The 16,685-nt window shown below is 43.6% G+C and overlaps 3 protein-coding genes across 7 annotated transcripts in view; 1 reads left to right on the plus strand and 2 right to left on the minus strand.

Moving 5' to 3' along the window:
* The first annotated feature begins 3,668 nt into the window (after positions 1-3,668).
* On the plus strand, positions 3,669-6,899 carry LOC108162110 (late secretory pathway protein AVL9 homolog). The gene is made up of 4 exons (XM_017296685.2): positions 3,669-5,037; positions 5,101-5,502; positions 5,568-5,748; positions 5,819-6,899. The coding sequence occupies exons 1-4, from the start codon at positions 3,990-3,992 to the stop codon at positions 6,366-6,368; spliced, it is 2,181 nt and encodes a 726-aa protein (XP_017152174.1). The 5' UTR covers positions 3,669-3,989; the 3' UTR covers positions 6,369-6,899.
* A 140-nt stretch (positions 6,900-7,039) lies between these two features.
* LOC108162120 (kinetochore protein NDC80 homolog) lies at positions 7,040-9,384 on the minus strand. The gene is made up of 3 exons (XM_017296697.2): positions 9,183-9,384; positions 9,048-9,110; positions 7,040-8,982 (listed from the first exon to the last, which is right to left on the minus strand). Exons 1-3 carry the CDS (start codon positions 9,257-9,259, stop codon positions 7,110-7,112), a joined length of 2,013 nt encoding a protein of 670 aa, XP_017152186.1. The 5' UTR covers positions 9,260-9,384; the 3' UTR covers positions 7,040-7,109.
* A 225-nt stretch (positions 9,385-9,609) lies between these two features.
* Positions 9,610-16,685, minus strand: part of LOC108159144 (solute carrier family 41 member 2) — a 28,819-nt gene continuing 21,743 nt past the window's right edge. For 3 of the 5 annotated variants that reach the window (XM_017292179.2, XM_017292169.2, XM_017292159.2), the window contains exons 3-9: positions 13,677-14,038; positions 12,388-12,712; positions 12,180-12,326; positions 11,956-12,103; positions 11,290-11,495; positions 11,073-11,221; positions 9,610-10,990 (exon numbers count right to left, since the gene is read on the minus strand). In XM_017292179.2, coding sequence (XP_017147668.1) covers positions 10,784-10,990; positions 11,073-11,221; positions 11,290-11,495; positions 11,956-12,103; positions 12,180-12,326; positions 12,388-12,712; positions 13,677-14,038 — 1,544 coding nt within the window. In that variant the 3' untranslated portion in view covers positions 9,610-10,783. Of the gene's footprint in view, positions 10,991-11,072; positions 11,222-11,289; positions 11,496-11,955; positions 12,104-12,179; positions 12,327-12,387; positions 12,713-13,676; positions 14,039-15,686; positions 16,392-16,685 lie in introns of those variants that run through there. The other 2 variants (XM_017292151.2, XM_017292143.2) reach the window with 2 other exon arrangements.

Consider the following 16,685-nt stretch of genomic DNA (forward strand, 5'->3'; position numbering starts at 1 on the left):
TTTAAATTTGAATATCTTTCCTTGCATTCGCTCTACGACTGTGCACATTTTGCTTTCCGTTAAATTAATTTCACAGCCCAGCTCCATAAAATGAGAATATATATTTTCCTATCCCATTCTGCATGCTTTCATTGAATGGGAATGGTTAAGATTCGGATTCGGATTCGGCACCAGTCCAGTCCAGGTCTCGTACATATCTTGTAAAGAACAAACAACTCGCTGTGTTCCAAATTTAGATTCTGTACGTTCGATAGTCGATTTAAAAATAAGTCTTAACTAAATTAAATGAAATGAAAATGAAAACGAAAAAAATGAAACTGAAAAGAAATCAAGAGGAGAAATAATACAGAAATATCCAAGAGGAAAAACACACATAAATGAAACACCAAAGAAACGGCTGAAAATATCAAACCGTTTAGGAACGAAATCAAACTCAGAAATTCTATATAGGTCTTATGGTCTGTCCATTATATGTATAATATTACACGTTTATTTTCAGAGCTCATCGTTTTGTTTTTAATTTTTTGGGTTTCGGCTTTCTTACAATTTGAAAGGTATACATAGTAAAATTTAAATTGTAGAAGACTTCTCCAGTTATAGCTTTATGGGAGTTTTGACACTACTAACTGGCATATTTTATTATTCCAGATAACAATGGCACCTATGTAGTCTATGTACTCTAATTAAATAGATACAACAAATCACAGACTAAAATAAATTAATTAATTGTAGAAAAATTATAGCCACTTATGGTCAAGAAGTGGAAGCCTGTAAACTTAAAGCCAAAACTTATACTCACTAAGTTGTTTCGTTATTTTGAATTAACATACATATGTATGTACTTATGTACACTGCCCCCCACTTGAATAGCGCCTTCTCAATCTTTCATAGAGAAAACACGATTTCTTATCTTCCAAATAAGAAAGTTTTAATTTCTGTCTTATTTATATATTTAAGTATACTTAAATGAACCTGGTTGAGTAGATAATTTCCTCATACTTTGAATTTGAATTGAAAAAAATTGAGCACCAAGGATAAGAGATTGGAACGAGAATTGTCAATATCGGATCTTGAATGAAAACAGTAAAAAAAAATATATATTATTTAAAAGCTCTGCACATAAGCGAGTGAAATACTTGACCAAACCACTTCTATCGTCCCAATAAGGTCAGATTTTGTGTCTTAATGTTTTCCGGGTTCGAATATTATCCAGAATAATATTCAAGTCTGGCAAAATGGCTCCCCACCCGACTATCCAATCGTTCGGGTGTATGTTCCTTTTTATGTACATAAGTCGTGAAAGTAATACTCATGATTATGATTTTATATGATATACCAGTAGTCCGACAGCCTCATTGAAATTATCCTCAATTATATAGGGATATATTGAACCAGAATTTTTGTATCAAAAAAATGTTTTTCACATAAAGACTGTTTTTATGAACTGTCGTTGCTATGTTATCATATTATGTTATTTTTTGATTTCGATCGGATTTGGTAAGATTATTAAGACTTGGTGAGTGTTTGTTTGTTGTGGCGCCGACTGTTTTCATGTCAGCTAGTTATTTATATATTCATTTAATCTTGTCAATACATACATATGTACAAATGTATTCTAAGGCTGACTGCAGCAACAAATAATTTTAATGCCATCCAGATATCTTAAAAATTAAACAAACACTTATCCTTAAATACAGATGGATACGAAAAAAACCGCTTGATGGGAAAACTATAAGCCACAATTAGTTAAATTTTTTTTTTAAATTTATATTTGTCCTTTACAAATTTACATGTACATATACATTTATAATAAAATTAATTATTTCACTTCAATTAATGTAAGCCTCGAAGTGTCAAAATTAGAAAGAAATGAATATGCATTTTTCCAAAGAGCACAGTCATTTTTGATCGAGTTGAGTATACAATTAAAGAAAAGGTTGCCTTTTAACGAGAAGGTTTTTAAACTTCTCTCATTCCTAAACCCTGAAGACATAGTCAATGGCCAATTATCAGATTTGCATGACCTGTATAAAAGATTTCCTTAACTTATTAAAGATCCGCAGGGAATCGATAATGAATTTGTCCTCTTAAAAAATGATGATGTTCTTTTTAGTTTATTAAAAACACACAAAAGTCCTGGCCATTTCTTGTATACATTGGGACAAATAAAAGATTTCAACAATGAATTAAAATATGAAAAATTTCAAAATTTGCAGAAGTACTGCTTATATTGCCAGTTTCGAATGCATCATGTGAAAGAATTTTCTCCGAAGTGAACTTAATAAAAACAAATACAAGAAATAGATTTAAGAATATAAATGTTTCAAAACTTTTATATGTGAGTCAAGGTCTAAGGAAGAAAAACGGTTGCGAGAATTTTGAACCGAACACTGAAAGGCTGTTAAAAAATCCCAGCGACATCGTTAGTGACGATAGTGATGTTAGTGTTTAGTATATTATTAAGACTTTATTATTATTAATAAGTCTTATTAAGACTTAAGATTATCAAATGAAATAAATGAAACAATTATTTCGAATAGGCCAATCAAGTAGGAAATAGTTTCACCAATCGTATAAAATTATGTGGGCATGGCTAAATCTTCCATATAGCTCATATTCGACGGAAGATCAAAATTGAGGGAATCGTCGTATTTGTTGAATCGGTAATGGCCCGGTGGACATCATTTAAATCCTTGTCGCTCATATTCAAAAAAGTTAGATTTGGCGCGCACCACTCGTAACCAGTCGATAGTATCGGTAACCGAACTTGAATCGGGTAAGGACCTCTTTTACCCGATTGACAACAATGAGCCTCATTCCATGCACACATACCCTGGGGGAAATGGATGTTATAGAATTGTGAATATGTTTGTCATCCCAGGCAAAAACAATTTATTTTCAATATATTTTAATATTATTCAATATTATTTAATATTATTTTCAATATTTCAACGATATTTTAAAGCTTATTGTCTTCTTGTAGGGATCAAGAATACATGAATATACATATACATGAATATGTCTAAAAAATGTCAATTTGAGAAAAGGTCTTTATTAGTTACGTTTTAGCTTCATATCAATATTTATGCTTTCATATAAAATTAACAAAATAGGGTATACAAAGGCCTATACTACGGCTTACACGCAATATAGCGACTCTTTTTTTGTTGAACTTTTTCGTTTAAACCTTTTTTTACAATAAATACAATAAAAGCAAGAATTAAAAACTATCCAATCTTGTAGAAAATTTTTTCGTTAATGAGACAAAACTATGTGGGCATTGCTGAGAGATTTAGTTAGTCAGCATTATTCAATGGAATATCAAAATTGAGCAATATCCTTTTTCGTTTGTTTTGATTGACCTATTTCGCTACGTGTTTTTTGTTTGACTTATTTCGCTAAAACCTCTTTTTACGCAAATGCAATAAAAGCAAGTATTAAAAATACACCAGTTAAATAGAAATTCGATTCATCAATCGTATAAAATTATGATGGCATGGCTAAATGTTCTATATAGCTGGTAATATTCGTCGGAATATCAAAAACGAGGAATATGTAAAATAGAACTTGAATTCGTCAGTATATTTACGGTATATTTTGAAAATAGGCGGTATATGTCGGTATATTTCTGAGGGTCGGTATATTTTATCGATAAATCCGCGGTCACACTGCTGCCAACCCCCCATCCCCAACACACTGCAAATTTTTTTAAACAAAAAACTCAGCAAATTCCGAAAACAAAAACAATTAGCGCGTAGAAAGAAGGAGAACAACAATAACAATAGCGATTGCAAACACTTTGCAACTGTATTTGTGAGTGAGTGGCTGCTGATGTGGGCTTCGCAATCCTGACTCCCTAGGCTTATCATTGCCTTGCGCACCCACCCGCCTTTCGATTTGTCAATCGGGAATTGTTTTAACCGCAGGAGAGCCTCACACACCGCAACGAAGCATAGCGCATTCCTGTGTGCAGTTGATCAGTCGCCGTCATGGCCAGCAGCAGTACGGAGCCGGAGAATAAGCCACCGATACTGCACATCCTGGTGGTGGGTTTCCACCACAAGCTGGGATGCCAGGTGGAGTTCTCCCATCCGCCGCTGATAGCCGGCTCCAGTGGCCGCAACGAGTGCCCATCCGGTTGGAAGTATTTGCCAACGCTGGCACTGCCCGACGGCTCACATAATTTCGTGGAGGATACGGTGTTCTTTAATCTACCCAGCCTGTTCGAGCAGGCGGCCAGCATCTATGGCGTCTCCTGTTACCGCCAGATACGCGTGGAGAAGCTTAAAATCCGCACAGCCGATGTCACACGGAGCACAGTGCAGAAGTCGGTCTGCATATTGTCCCGCCAGCCTATTTATGGCTATATCGAGGTGAAACTGGCCCTGATAGCCGACGCGTTCTTTGACCAGGGCGACTTTAGTTGCACGGAGCTTCTGGTCAAGGCGTATCAGCAGCTGAATGCCTGCCTGCTGGACGACGAGTCACGCCGCCCTTTGCGTCACTTTCACGTGGGACTGTCCCTTCGCGAGATCGTCCTCCACTGGCGCCACAAGACACTGATACTCTTCAAGCTGCTGCTCCTGCAGCGCCGGGTTGTCTGCTTTGGGTCTCCGGTGCGGGGCATGTGTGTGCTCATCCTGGGCATGGCTTCGCTGGTGCCGCGACTCCTGGAGAAGGGCTTTCAGGAGGTGGCCTGTGTGCGTACCTCCCGTCCGCTTTCGCCCATGCCCGATTTTACCGATTCCCTGCAACGAGAGGCGCTGGCACTGGCCGCCGCTGAGGCAGAGGCTGAGGCGGCAACACAGGACGAGCCGAAGTTGACGCCCGAGAGCGCAACGGCAGCCGAGGGCGAGGCGGAGGACCTGGTGCTGGTCTCTTCTGCCGCCTCGGCGGGCTCCCAATGCAGTGGCGACACCTCGCCCCACTCCACACCGAACTCGCAGGACTCGAACTTTGCATCCTCCTCGTCGCATCGGGAATCGAACGGCCGCAACAGCTCGCTAACGCGTGAGGCCAGCGTGGACACACTAGCCTGTAAGTGGAGTCCAAATGAATCCCCGCTTTATCTGTATGCCTCCGCACCCTCTGTTTCCACAGCCAACCTGGCCGCCCTGTGCTCCGTCAATCCGGATGAGTATCGTGCCCCCGTTAGCATCTTTGCCAGCGGCAATCTCTGTCTGCCGTATTTGTCGCTACCCTACATGGATCTGCTTAGCGATCCCATGGTCCTCTCCTATGTCATTGGCACCTCGAATGTTCTGTTCCAGCAGAAGCGCCAGCTGGCCGACGTCCTGGTCGACATTGAGGCGGCCAATCTGGATCCCCACGATCCTGAACTGCGTCGCCAGCTGGTGTTGAGCACCGAAGACTTGCGCTACATGGACTACATCATGAAGCATGTCCAGACGCCCAAAGAAGATGCGGAGGGCAGCGAGCATTGGATAAGGGAACAGTTTCAGGGCTACATTCTGGCTCTACTACGCACCGCAGTTTCTCCGGGTGAGTGCCGTCCCTCCCGCTGCTCTTTTGTTCCAGCCCCCCTCTAATGATGATTCCTTCGATAGATTCCACGCCCAAGGACAACGATCATTTTAATGCGCACTTTATAGGCGCCTTCAAGCGCACCCAATGCTATCAGGAATGGTTTGATGTGCGACCCGAACCCGAATTTTTCGAAGCCCTACCCGCTGGGCATCCCTTTGCCGGCACCCTATCCGTGGCGGATATGAAACTGAAGCTGGCGCAGTAAGCCCTTCCAATCTTTCCGAACCATTCGCACGCCCTCTAGCATTTCTCTCTCCCTCTCCTGCCATAGGACAATGCAGAACAGCGAGAGCGGTCGTAAAATCAATCAGGCCGTGAACACCACAAGTCGAGCGGTTGGCGGTGCCATCTCTCAGGCCAAGGGCGCCTTCTCCAGCTGGTGGTCCTCGATAACAACAGTGCCAGCGAATCCTGGCAACGGGACCGGCACGCTGTCTGACAGCGAAGACGGCGAAGGTGCAGCTGGGGCGGTAGTTGTGGCTACTGCCCAAGAGATCTCAGTCACATTCCAGAATCACAAAGATGCTGAGGATTTGGATATAGCTGGCGTGAGCATACACCTGGCTGGCCAGAGCCAGGACAACAGCACCAGAACCAGCAGCGGCACCCCCCTGGAGGAGGCGCACGAGTCGCGGAATGTTTCCCTGGAGCAGCAGCAGGGCATCGTGGAGATTGGTCGTGAGGCAGAGCTGCTCGACAAGGCCGAAGAGAGTCCACTCTCGAGCATATCTCAGCAACCACTGCGTCCTGGCTGTGGGGCTGATGTGGCAACCTCAGCCCCAGCCCTTGAGCGCAACAACGGGGATGTTTTCATTGTCTGAAGGGGCACGGCAGCAAGCGGCAGAGCGGCATTGTAAAAAAAAAACTTAACTAAGCGTATAATGATAATTATTTAATTTATTGCGAAACAAATTGTGTCTCAGTCTCAATGTCTCGACATTTCTACATGCCCCCAAAATTGGCCAAATGATAATATTATTTAATATTTATGTGTAACCCCTTGCCATCCGCCACACACACACACTCAATGTATTTATATGTACTATATCCGATATCCTTTATCCTATACCATATGTAAAGCTAAACCGTTCCAAGTGCAATTTGTAATCCAAACAAAAGAAGATTAATTAGAGAAAACTCGAAACTTCATCCGCGTGGCAATAAGAAACTCAATTAATTCGTATTTATGTATGTATGATGGGGCTCCAGCCGAACGGACACTCGAAACGATATTAATGGTCTTCTTGTCCAGAGAGTCGAGTCCTGTGCACCCCCCACACTATTGACCTTTAACTTAAAATGTAATCCAAACACACACAAAAATAAACATATGAAATGTGCAATTAAAATTATTCCATTTTTCGAGCTTAATGGAGGAGTCGGACGGCAGCTCCATCACTTTAATGATTGCCTGTGTCAGTCCTGCGGCATATGACAGCTGACCCACACCCGCAAAAGGTCGATGTTGTGCTCCAGATACAAAAAGAACAAATCTATTAAAAAATACCTGGAATAATTTATTAAAACACACCCAAAAAAATATTAACAACTCAAACTCAAACTCAGGGGGACTCCGGTATGGCCAGAAATGCCGCATCAGCCGGGTCTATCTTTGTGACCTGGATCATCTGCTTGGCAGCGCTCAGCTTCCTGTCGTTCTCGGCAATCGTTAGCTCCACAGCCTTGAGCACCTCCTCGGCCTCGGCCAGCGTTTGTTCGTAGCTATCGAGGAAGGCATTTCGGGAATGCAGGGCCTGCTGCTGACGCAACTCGAAGGCTGTGATGAGGTCCCCGGTCTTTTGATTCGTGCTGCGAATCAGGTTGCAGTGCTCGCGTTCGTTGGCCTGCAGAAGCTCCAGCCGGGTGGCTAGCTCGTATTGACTGTCGATAAGCTGCTGCTGGTCCTGGGCCATCGTTGCGAGCTTGCTCTTGTGATTCGACTCCATTTGGGCCATGGTCTGCTTCTGGGTCCGCAACTCCGACCCTAGGGTGGCTAGTTGGGTGTCCAGGTTGCGTTTGGTCACCATGAGATTAGTTTTGTGCTCCTCCACCTGCTTGCAACGGTCAGCGATCCGCTGGCGGCACAGACGCAATCGATTCGCCAGTTTGGCCAGACGCTGATGGCCACCCTGGACCTCATCGCGGCTGGGCTGCAGCGACAGGGCCAGCTCCATCCTAGCCTTACCGCTGGCCTTGCATATCACCGAATCCATGCAGATGTTGCGCGCATGATAATTGAACTGCTCGATCTTGTCCAGGAGCTTCTGCTTGGAGCGCGACAGCAGTACCTCCTGGTTGAGGTGACGCTCAGTGATCTCCTTGACCTCGCGCTTGTAGACCTTGGACTCGTTGGTGCGATCGGTGTGCTGGATCTGCAGATCCTTCAGCTGTTGGGCCGTGTACCGCTGGTTGGACACCGTCTGCTGGATGTGGCGCCGCTCCTTCTCCAGCGACTTGATTTCCGCTGTCATTTGTTTGGCCTTGGCTCGCAGCTCCTCGATCAGATCACGCTTCTTGGCGGCATCCTCCTGCAAGGCCTGCAGATGCTGCCTGAGCTGATCCTGCTTGCGGCTGAGGCTTTCTAGCAGCTGAAAGTTCTTGCCATCGGCGGGTAGAGCCTCTTCCAGCTTCTGTTCGAGGCCGCTGAGTTTCGTTTTTAGGGCCTCTATGTCCGCATCGAGGGCACGGCGGTCGGCCAGGTCGCACCTCTTGCTGATAACCTTGTCTCTGGTCCTGGCCTGCAGCAGTTCCTCTTCTTCTTTGTTCTCCTGATCCCAGAGAGAGAAACATGCCGTGGACTGGACCCACAGAAGCTCGTTCTGCTCCTCGTTCAGCACGAGCGGTCCACTCTGGGTGGTTGACATGGCAATCGACTCGGAGGCCATGCTGTGCAGGTAGGCGCTGTTCTGATCGGTCGTTTCCATGAAAGGGAAATCTTTGCTCTCATCGTCGGCCGCCGGTTGTGGGCCAAAGTCCATCAGGAAGTCCAGCATCACAATTACATGGCCGAACGAGTGCTGTGCGGTTGGCGTCATCAGCGAGGACTTGTTCATCTGGTACGGATAGTTGAGCTTCTGCAGGGTATTCATAATGTCCTCCACATGATTGCTGCCCACCGTGACCCGATTCCGTATAATTTGATGGAAGAAAAAGTTGATTATTCCCACAAACTGCTTCGTTCCCATCTGACGTAGGCCCGAGCCGCGATAGAAGAAATCGCTGGTGATTCCCTCTATTCTATGCGTGGGCAAGATGGCGTACAAATAGTCCTGGATCTGTTGGCATTTCTCTGACACCCATTTCTTGTTCGAGTGGTGCGGCATCTCAGAGCCCTTGCGATGGCTGCCCATGGGTGTTCGGTTCGACGGCAGACCCATCTGGCTGCCGCGATCTCGTTCCAGACACAGTGGCTGCCCCAACCGGGAATGCGATGGCCTGGCGGATGGACAAAAAAATAATTTGAATTGGTCTGGCCGCTGGTTGCATGGCTGTTCCTTCACCTTATGGTTTTGCAGCTACCCTTGGCCTTGGGAGTGGGCGTGGCCATGCTGCGGAGTCCTAGTCTGCATGGAACCCGAGAAAGAGAGTAGGGCATCAGAAAACTACCTAAAAATCCAATTAGTTGTCCTCCTCACCTGGTCAGCCGGTTGCCCTCATCTTCGTGGACATCCTCGCGGAACTCGCTGGTTCGCCTGGGCATTGCGCGGTACATTTTGAGCTCTCAAATAATTAGTCACCCTTTAGCTAAATTCAGTTTATTTATTATTATAGTTATTTGCGCGTAAAATTCTGAAATATTTGGCATCGGACTTAAGATGGCTGCGCATCAGTGTGACCGCGGATTTATCGATAAAATATACCAACCAACCCTCAGAAATATACCGAAACATACCGAAAAGTATCAAAAATACCGTAAACGGTCACCCTGCTGCGCATGCGCGTGATATATCGATAGCTGATCGATGGATATATGGCGTATGAGGGTACTAGGGCCCGCCAAAGACATTTTCAAACTAGAGATTTAAAAACCAAGTGGCAATTCTATCTTTATGAACGTTTTGCTTTCGTTTATTCCAACATATTTAATTTATTGGTATTATTGTTTCAAATATTACACAATAATGATGCCCTTTCGTTTACGACGTACATTAATTTATAATTATTGTTATTATTATAACTAAATATCGATCACATTTCCTTTCAGAACGTCTCTCATTCTCATCGTTTTCTTTATCCCTGTTCGCATTTTTTTACAGAACGCACACATTCACTGTACAATATTTTTCGGTTTAAAGAAACAAACAAACAAAAACGAAATGCGCACGCTTTAACTTAAAATATATCTATACAATAATAATATACAATTAAAAGAGGAATATACATACATACATGCACACACTCATCTATATAATAATAAATATCGTTTGCCGTGTGACTGAATTATTGCTTCTTTTTCAGGAGGTGGGCGGGGCAGGGGAATGGTAAGAAACTTATATAAAAAAATAGGCAAAAAAAAATTAAGCGTGATTTGCAAAAATCAAATCTGCGCTAATACTACGCATTGTTTTTTTACGTTTGTAAATTGTAGGCGTGCATGGGACTAACAAGAAATTAAGTAATGTATATTCTATTTAGGACTATTTTTGCATTTACACGATTCAATTATTATTTTTTGGCTGCCTTAAGGTTAACAAAAGGTTCAGGGTTTAAGCAAAAGGAACAAGAACAAGAACCGAAGGAGGTGAAGGAAACGACATACATATGTAAATGTTTTCTAGTTCCATCTCCCGTTTTAATCCCCCATTTTGTATATATATTTCTTTAAATTGTGTATAATATTGTCCTAAAAGCCTTAAAAAATATTATGCAGCACGCCTGCCATGTATACAATATATATACACCATACGTATGTATATATAGGCATGTACCATATACTCGAACATAACTTCATTTGTGGAGCAAAAAGGAAGGAACACAAGCAAAAGCCATGTGCAAAGAAGGACATACAGAACATGGAAATTATTCTGTTTCGTGTTTGTGTGTGTGTGGCTTTGTGTGTGAGTGTGGGGTGGGGGGGGGGATGGGACAGGTCTATACATACAATTTCTAGGATTTCTTTGTTTCTTTTTCACTTTAGGTACATAACAGTTCTTTATATCGATTTGCGGCTGCTTTCTTTTCGTTTTTCTGCGGCTTCTATTGCATTAGTTTAAAGTTTAGAGGGAGAGATCCCCTTCTAGTTGGGTGCATTCAGTGCATTCTCCCCCCCAGCTCCATACTGCATTCCCACGGACATGGTAAAGATCCACGCGACGGCCAACAGACTGCTGCCCAGCAGATCGCCCAGCGCCGTCAGATAGGGTATGGCCGAATTGTCCGGATCGATCTTCCACTTCCACATCGCGTGCACAATGATGTGGGCAATGTACAGCAGCAGCGTTACCTGTGGGAACACGGAGTCACAGTTTAGCCACGACACATACGTGCATACTTTCTGCCCGTTCTGTTTTCGGGGGATTCCTCACCTGAATAAAACTGGCCAACAGATAGGAGACCACAAACACCCAGGACACCGTCGAGGCGTGCATATTTAGGTAGTCAGCCGTAAAGATAAACAGTATGTTGCCCGGTATGGACATGGCAATGAGTATCCTTGCCGTCTTTGCATAGGGAACTGCAAGGAGATAACAAATTATTATTATTCGCATTCGGCTTGAATCCTGACTACCGCCGGGCACTCACCTCCTTTGAACAACGCCTTCCAGGGCCACTCCCAGATCTTTGTGTGCGGTGGTATAATGCCAATAATTGAGCTCTGATGCAGCATTGTGGATATCTTGCTGGCCTGCACCGATACCAGATTCCCGCCAATTCCATTGATGATCGGCTGAAAGACCACAAAGCCATCGAACACCTCCACGGCAGCATCCAACACGAGCCCACCCAGTCTGCAAAATACAAATGATAAAATTAGATGTGATTCCATTTCGATTTGGGATTACAAATTTGCAACTGAAGTCTGTGTTCCTGCCAAGTCATGGCGGATAATTACTCGATCATTTGGAATTCTAATTCTGGTTCTAATTCTAATTATAGTATTTTCTGCTGTGTGTGTGTGCCTCCCGCAATTGACCTGCTGCCAAACGCGAGTCAGGGACACCCATAACAAGGGGCAAAAATTTCACATGGTCACCATCGTCGACAGATTTATCAGATTTATAAATACACACAATCTACGGCGTGCTAGTAAAACGTATGCCTGGACATGATTTGGCACAAATGAAGCCTCGATCGACCAATATCTAAATATGGTCAGCAAAACCTGGCGATTTCGTATGGTATGGGATTTGTGCTTATCATGGCCTCAATTCTCGCTTCTTGAGACTCTTTGGCACTTGATCAACCTACCCACTTATGCAGAGGGCCGACAGCACTGGCACCCAGCCGCTCTTCAGCACCGGGCGCGTGTACTCGTTCCGCATCACAATCAGCACCCACATGGGCAGCAGCACCAGATAGCAGATGACCACAATGAAAGTGATCCACAGATGGGTCTCTGAACAGAACAGAAAGGAATAGAATCAATATGGAATAGAATATAGTGGGATTTGGGGGGAAAGCAGGGCACTCACTTATGTTCTCATACAGCAGAGAGGCAATGAACGAAAGCAGACTTATGGACACCACATCCCCGATGGAGGCGGCCAGCGGTGTGGCCAGGTTGTCCGGATTCAGTTGATACTTCTGCGAGAACAGGATCACAGCCACCAAAACGAAATCTGATGAAAAAAAATAGATAGTTACTTTGGGGGACTATTTCTCTATGCACTATGCACTTACCCAACACAAAGCACGACGAGGTGGCCGTGAACATGGCCGAGGCCGTCAGCAGCATCACATTCTCAAAGTAGAACTCTCCGGTCATGGCCGCACCCACACTCACGGCGAACATGGCCACCAGAAAGGAGGCCACGATGGCCTGGACCTGCACCAATGCTATATTCCCCACAATCATTCGCACCACATTCTTCCGGCTCGTCATGTTCCCCAGATTCACTTGCGTCGAGAGGCGCGACGCGAGGCACATGTCCAGATTTCCCTTCAGACCCAACAGCGCCGGCACCAGGATAAACAGCTCGCTCACGTTCTTAAAGACATACCATTTCTAAGAAGGGAAGGGGAGGGGAGGGGAGGAGAGAAGGGTAGAATGCAAACATTCATATATTATTTATATTGCAATAAATTAAGATATCACAAAGATACATATGGCAATCTTTATGGCTGTGTAAATCTCGCCCGTCTGTCTGTCTGTCTGTCTGCCTCTAGTCTGGCGATTTCCAAACATTTTCAGTTCGGTTCGGGCATTGGCCGCCTGGAACTGGCTCCGGTGCCAGTTTGGCCCAGAACTTTTACCATCCCAAGCCATCCATCAATTAGCAGGCTAATTAAACACTCCACCATCCACATTTCTTGATATATTCGCAGACGGCGATAAATGATATTCTACCAAATAAAAATAGTAGACAATCAGGGCCGGACTTGAGGGCAGAGAGGCCTCCAGAATATTAGTTATTACTACATTTATTTGTGGGAAATAAGTTTTAAAAATAATTACGGGCCCCCGGAGCCTGCAGACCTACAAATCCGATCCTGTATGGTCCTTAGTTTCCCTATGGGTTCAAAGATTGCCTTGTTTTACTTTTATTCCTTGTATTTTCCGAAGAAAACAATTAATGTGATTGAAAAATTCTTCAATAACTATTTTCTTAATTTGTCGTGGAAATATTCCCACCCACACATGATAAAAAAAAAAAACAAAAACCTACAAGCTAAAGATTGTTATTAGTTATTTATAATTTTCTTTGTGGCTTGGGCTTTGTGTAAATCTTTTTTAATGGCCCCGCAACAAAGCAATTAACATTTTTTTTTACAATTTACAATTGCCGCAATTTTTGTTTTAGTTTCGCCTTTCGTGTTTTCTTTTTTTTGTTTTATTTGATTTTCGTGGGGAAGTTCTTATCGCCAGTTACACCACGAGAATTCCCGGGATTTATCGGCTGTTTTTTCGTTTTGTTTTGCTTCGTTTTATCTATCTAGATATATGTGTATCCCTCGATCTGGGGGCTTACCTCGACTTTTCCCAGCACAATGCCAGCCCCGATGGTTCCGATGCCGGCCAGGAAGAACGGTATGGAGACCTGCAGCAGGATCGTTGTCCATTTCTCCTGCTTGACCCCCGTCCGGTTGAGTGCCAGCTTCTCCTCGGAACTGCCATTGATGCCAGCGATGCTGGCCGCGTCTGCTGCCACCAGGGGGCCATTGGGGCCGCCTCCACCGCCGCCGCCGCCACCGCCACCGCTTCCTGCACCTCCGCCGCCAGCACTCGCCGCACCAGGATCCGGTTCGGAGGATGCTATGGACGTCGTGATGATTGAGCTTAGTGAACCAGTTGTCGAATGTGGTAGGCCCGACAACTTCTCATTGTCGGGATCTGGTTACGAGCATGGTCGGGGTATGGATCGGGGGGAGAGCGGGGGAAAAAATAAAGAGGGGAGAACACGGCAAGATGCAGGGTTAGTACATAAATATTTTTTGGGGGGTATTTTCAGAGGGGTGGGTGTTGCATGGGGGGTTGCAAACGATCAAAGATCGAGTGCGTGTGGTGGGTGGATGGGTGGTTGCTGGGTCTCTCACTCATGTCTCATGCACGGACCGTGTGTGCCGTGTGTGCGTGCGTGTGTGTGTGTGTGTGTGTGTGTGGCATGCATCTAAATTTAGCAGCATTATGCAATTAGCAAGGCAATTAATTAACATCACTATAAATGATATGTGTTCAGCGATGTATGTGTGTGTCAAGACTGTGTGGAATATTCTCTTGTCTGTTGATGTTTTTTTTTTTTTCATATATTTTTTGTAAGCTCCCTCCAGCTGGTGGTCTCGAGTCTCTTCTGTGCTGCTGCCTCGGGGCTCGAAACTCGTTTCGAATAGAATCGTTTTGTGTTTTGTGTCTGAATCCGAGTGCCCCCGTATATTGTATTCGGAGTTCCATAAACCACAAATCGCTCGGCCATAAACAAATTCGCCAGCCATTCGTCCGAGACAGCGACAATTAAACATTTCAACCAAAAATAAACAATTCAGAAAGCCGCTACGCGATACGCGATACGCGTGTGGCGGGTTTGCCCCCCGACCACTCGATTAAACATTATGAAACTACGAAATGGGCTAAGAACTATTGCACGGCAATAGCTTGATAAATCAATTGAGGATCTTGCTGACTAACCGAGTTGTTTGGGTTTCCCAGAGATCGGCAAAAAAAAACAAAAAACAGCATGCATTGCGTGTGCATTATTCTAGACTTGAGTTTCGCTGATAGGGGTCCAAAGATGCTCCATAGACAGACAAACGGATGGAGGAGATCTACAAGTTTTCCTTTGATTGAGGAACAACGACTATATACATATCTGAGAGATCTACTACAAAGTACATGCATTTGTTCCAATCTATCTGTCTTTCTGTCAAATTCTGGAAACTTTAAGAAGAACGGAGGCATGTATCATTTAATTTAATTTAATTTATGTCAAATATAGTCCAAGAAACATATTTTTGATCCCTTCCCAGCACATACGCGTACCCAAAAATATTATGAAAAGGTGAAGAAATAGAATAAAATAGAGAAGCAACATGCAATGATCTAAAAATTATTTTAAAAAAGATTAGTAGTCGTACATTTTGAATACTTTTATGAATACAAAAATGTATATGTTTGCAGCAAGTATTACCACAAATTCATTAAAATTTGTGCATAAAAATGTTTAAAAAAAAAACCTCAAAGATCGATAGAGAGAGAATAAACTTAAAATAGAGAGAAAGAGAAAGAGAGAGAGAGCGCAAAAATAAGAAGCAAAAAAACGTAGAGAAAGGTGGAAAAAAGGATCCCTCGATCCTTGCTTTTTGTGGTGTGTGTAGCCAGCCCTCCAAAACTCCAAAAGAAAAAGTCCTACCTATCCGAGACGACGCCGCATTTGAGGTTTGAGAGACTCCCGCTTTAAGGATTCTTTTTTTTTTTTGGTGGCAGGATGCTGGGGACTTTGTGGGCATGGGCATGGGCTGGGGGGGGGGAGGGGGGATCCACTCACCGTTTCCATTGAAAATGGTAAACAATTTATATTTATCATCCGATGCCACAACATCTAGGGGCGTGGTTGCTGTCAGTGTGGACAATTGTTGTTGGTATATTGGTGGTGTGGCATATGCGGATGGTGGCGTTGTTGTTGTTGTTGTTGTTGTTGTTGTGTTTTTGTTGTTTGTATTATTATTGTTGTTGCTGTAGCTACTGTTATTGTTATTATTATTATTGTTCATATTCATGTTGATTGTGATGGGTGGCGGATCATCATTGATCGCTGCTGCCGCTGCCGCTCCTCCCGTTGCATGATCGATCGTTGCATCGTCCACCGTTTGCGGATTGGCATAGCCGGACAGGCGTCGCACATTGAGCGGCGTCAGTCGGTGCTTCAGCTCATTGGGTGTTGTGTTTGTGGTTGTGGATGGTGTTGTATATGGTGTTGATGTGCCTGTGGATGGTGTGCTGGCTGTGGCTGTGGATGATGGGTGCTCGGTTGTCTGTTCGTTGGGTAGCGACATTTTAGCATTTGTATCGTGTCACGTGTCTCGTGTATCGTGTCTCGTGTGGCGTGGGTTCTGTCTTGTATTTTTCTTCTGTAGCGTGCAATATTCTGTTTCGGTTTCGGTTTATTCTATTTTTTTTTTTTAACTAAAATTGGCTCGAAAATAGTTTTTTAAAAACCAACAGAAAAAACGCACAAAAAAATCATCAACTAACTGTGTGTGTGGGTGTGGGTGTGTGTGTGTGTTTGGGTGCTTTAATAAATATAATATAATATATATTTTGTTTATTTTTTAGATTTAATATCTATCTATCTATCTATCGGGTTTGCATAATTTTTGTTTTTCGTTTTTTCTGTTTTTTTTTTTTGAGCTTTTCTTTTTTTATTGTTTTTGTTTTTCTTTTCTATGACTAAACACAAAAAAAATGGTTGTTGAAATATCACACGATTTGGTTCTGAATAAATAATTTAAATTTATTTATTAAATTTCATTCATTAAACTAGAAT

This window comes from Drosophila miranda, chromosome XL (assembly GCF_003369915.1).
Source record: "Drosophila miranda strain MSH22 chromosome XL, D.miranda_PacBio2.1, whole genome shotgun sequence".
Lineage (NCBI taxonomy): Eukaryota > Metazoa > Arthropoda > Insecta > Diptera > Drosophilidae > Drosophila > Drosophila miranda.

Excerpts from the sequence above, each read along its gene's own strand:
- LOC108162110 (XM_017296685.2), top strand. The coding sequence starts at position 3,990 with ATGGCCAGCAGCAGTACGGAGCCGGAGAATAAGCCACCGATACTGCAC. Across the intron at positions 5,503-5,567 it reads ACGCACCGCAGTTTCTCCGG|ATTCCACGCCCAAGGACAAC; the intron begins GTGAGTGCCGTC and ends TTCCTTCGATAG. Across the intron at positions 5,749-5,818 it reads ATGAAACTGAAGCTGGCGCA|GACAATGCAGAACAGCGAGA; the intron begins GTAAGCCCTTCC and ends CTCCTGCCATAG.
- LOC108162120 (XM_017296697.2), bottom strand. The coding sequence starts at position 9,259 with ATGTACCGCGCAATGCCCAGGCGAACCAGCGAGTTCCGCGAGGATGTC. Across the intron at positions 9,111-9,182 it reads GAGGGCAACCGGCTGACCAG|ACTAGGACTCCGCAGCATGG; the intron begins GTGAGGAGGACA and ends GGTTCCATGCAG. Across the intron at positions 8,983-9,047 it reads GGTAGCTGCAAAACCATAAG|GCCATCGCATTCCCGGTTGG; the intron begins GTGAAGGAACAG and ends TCCATCCGCCAG.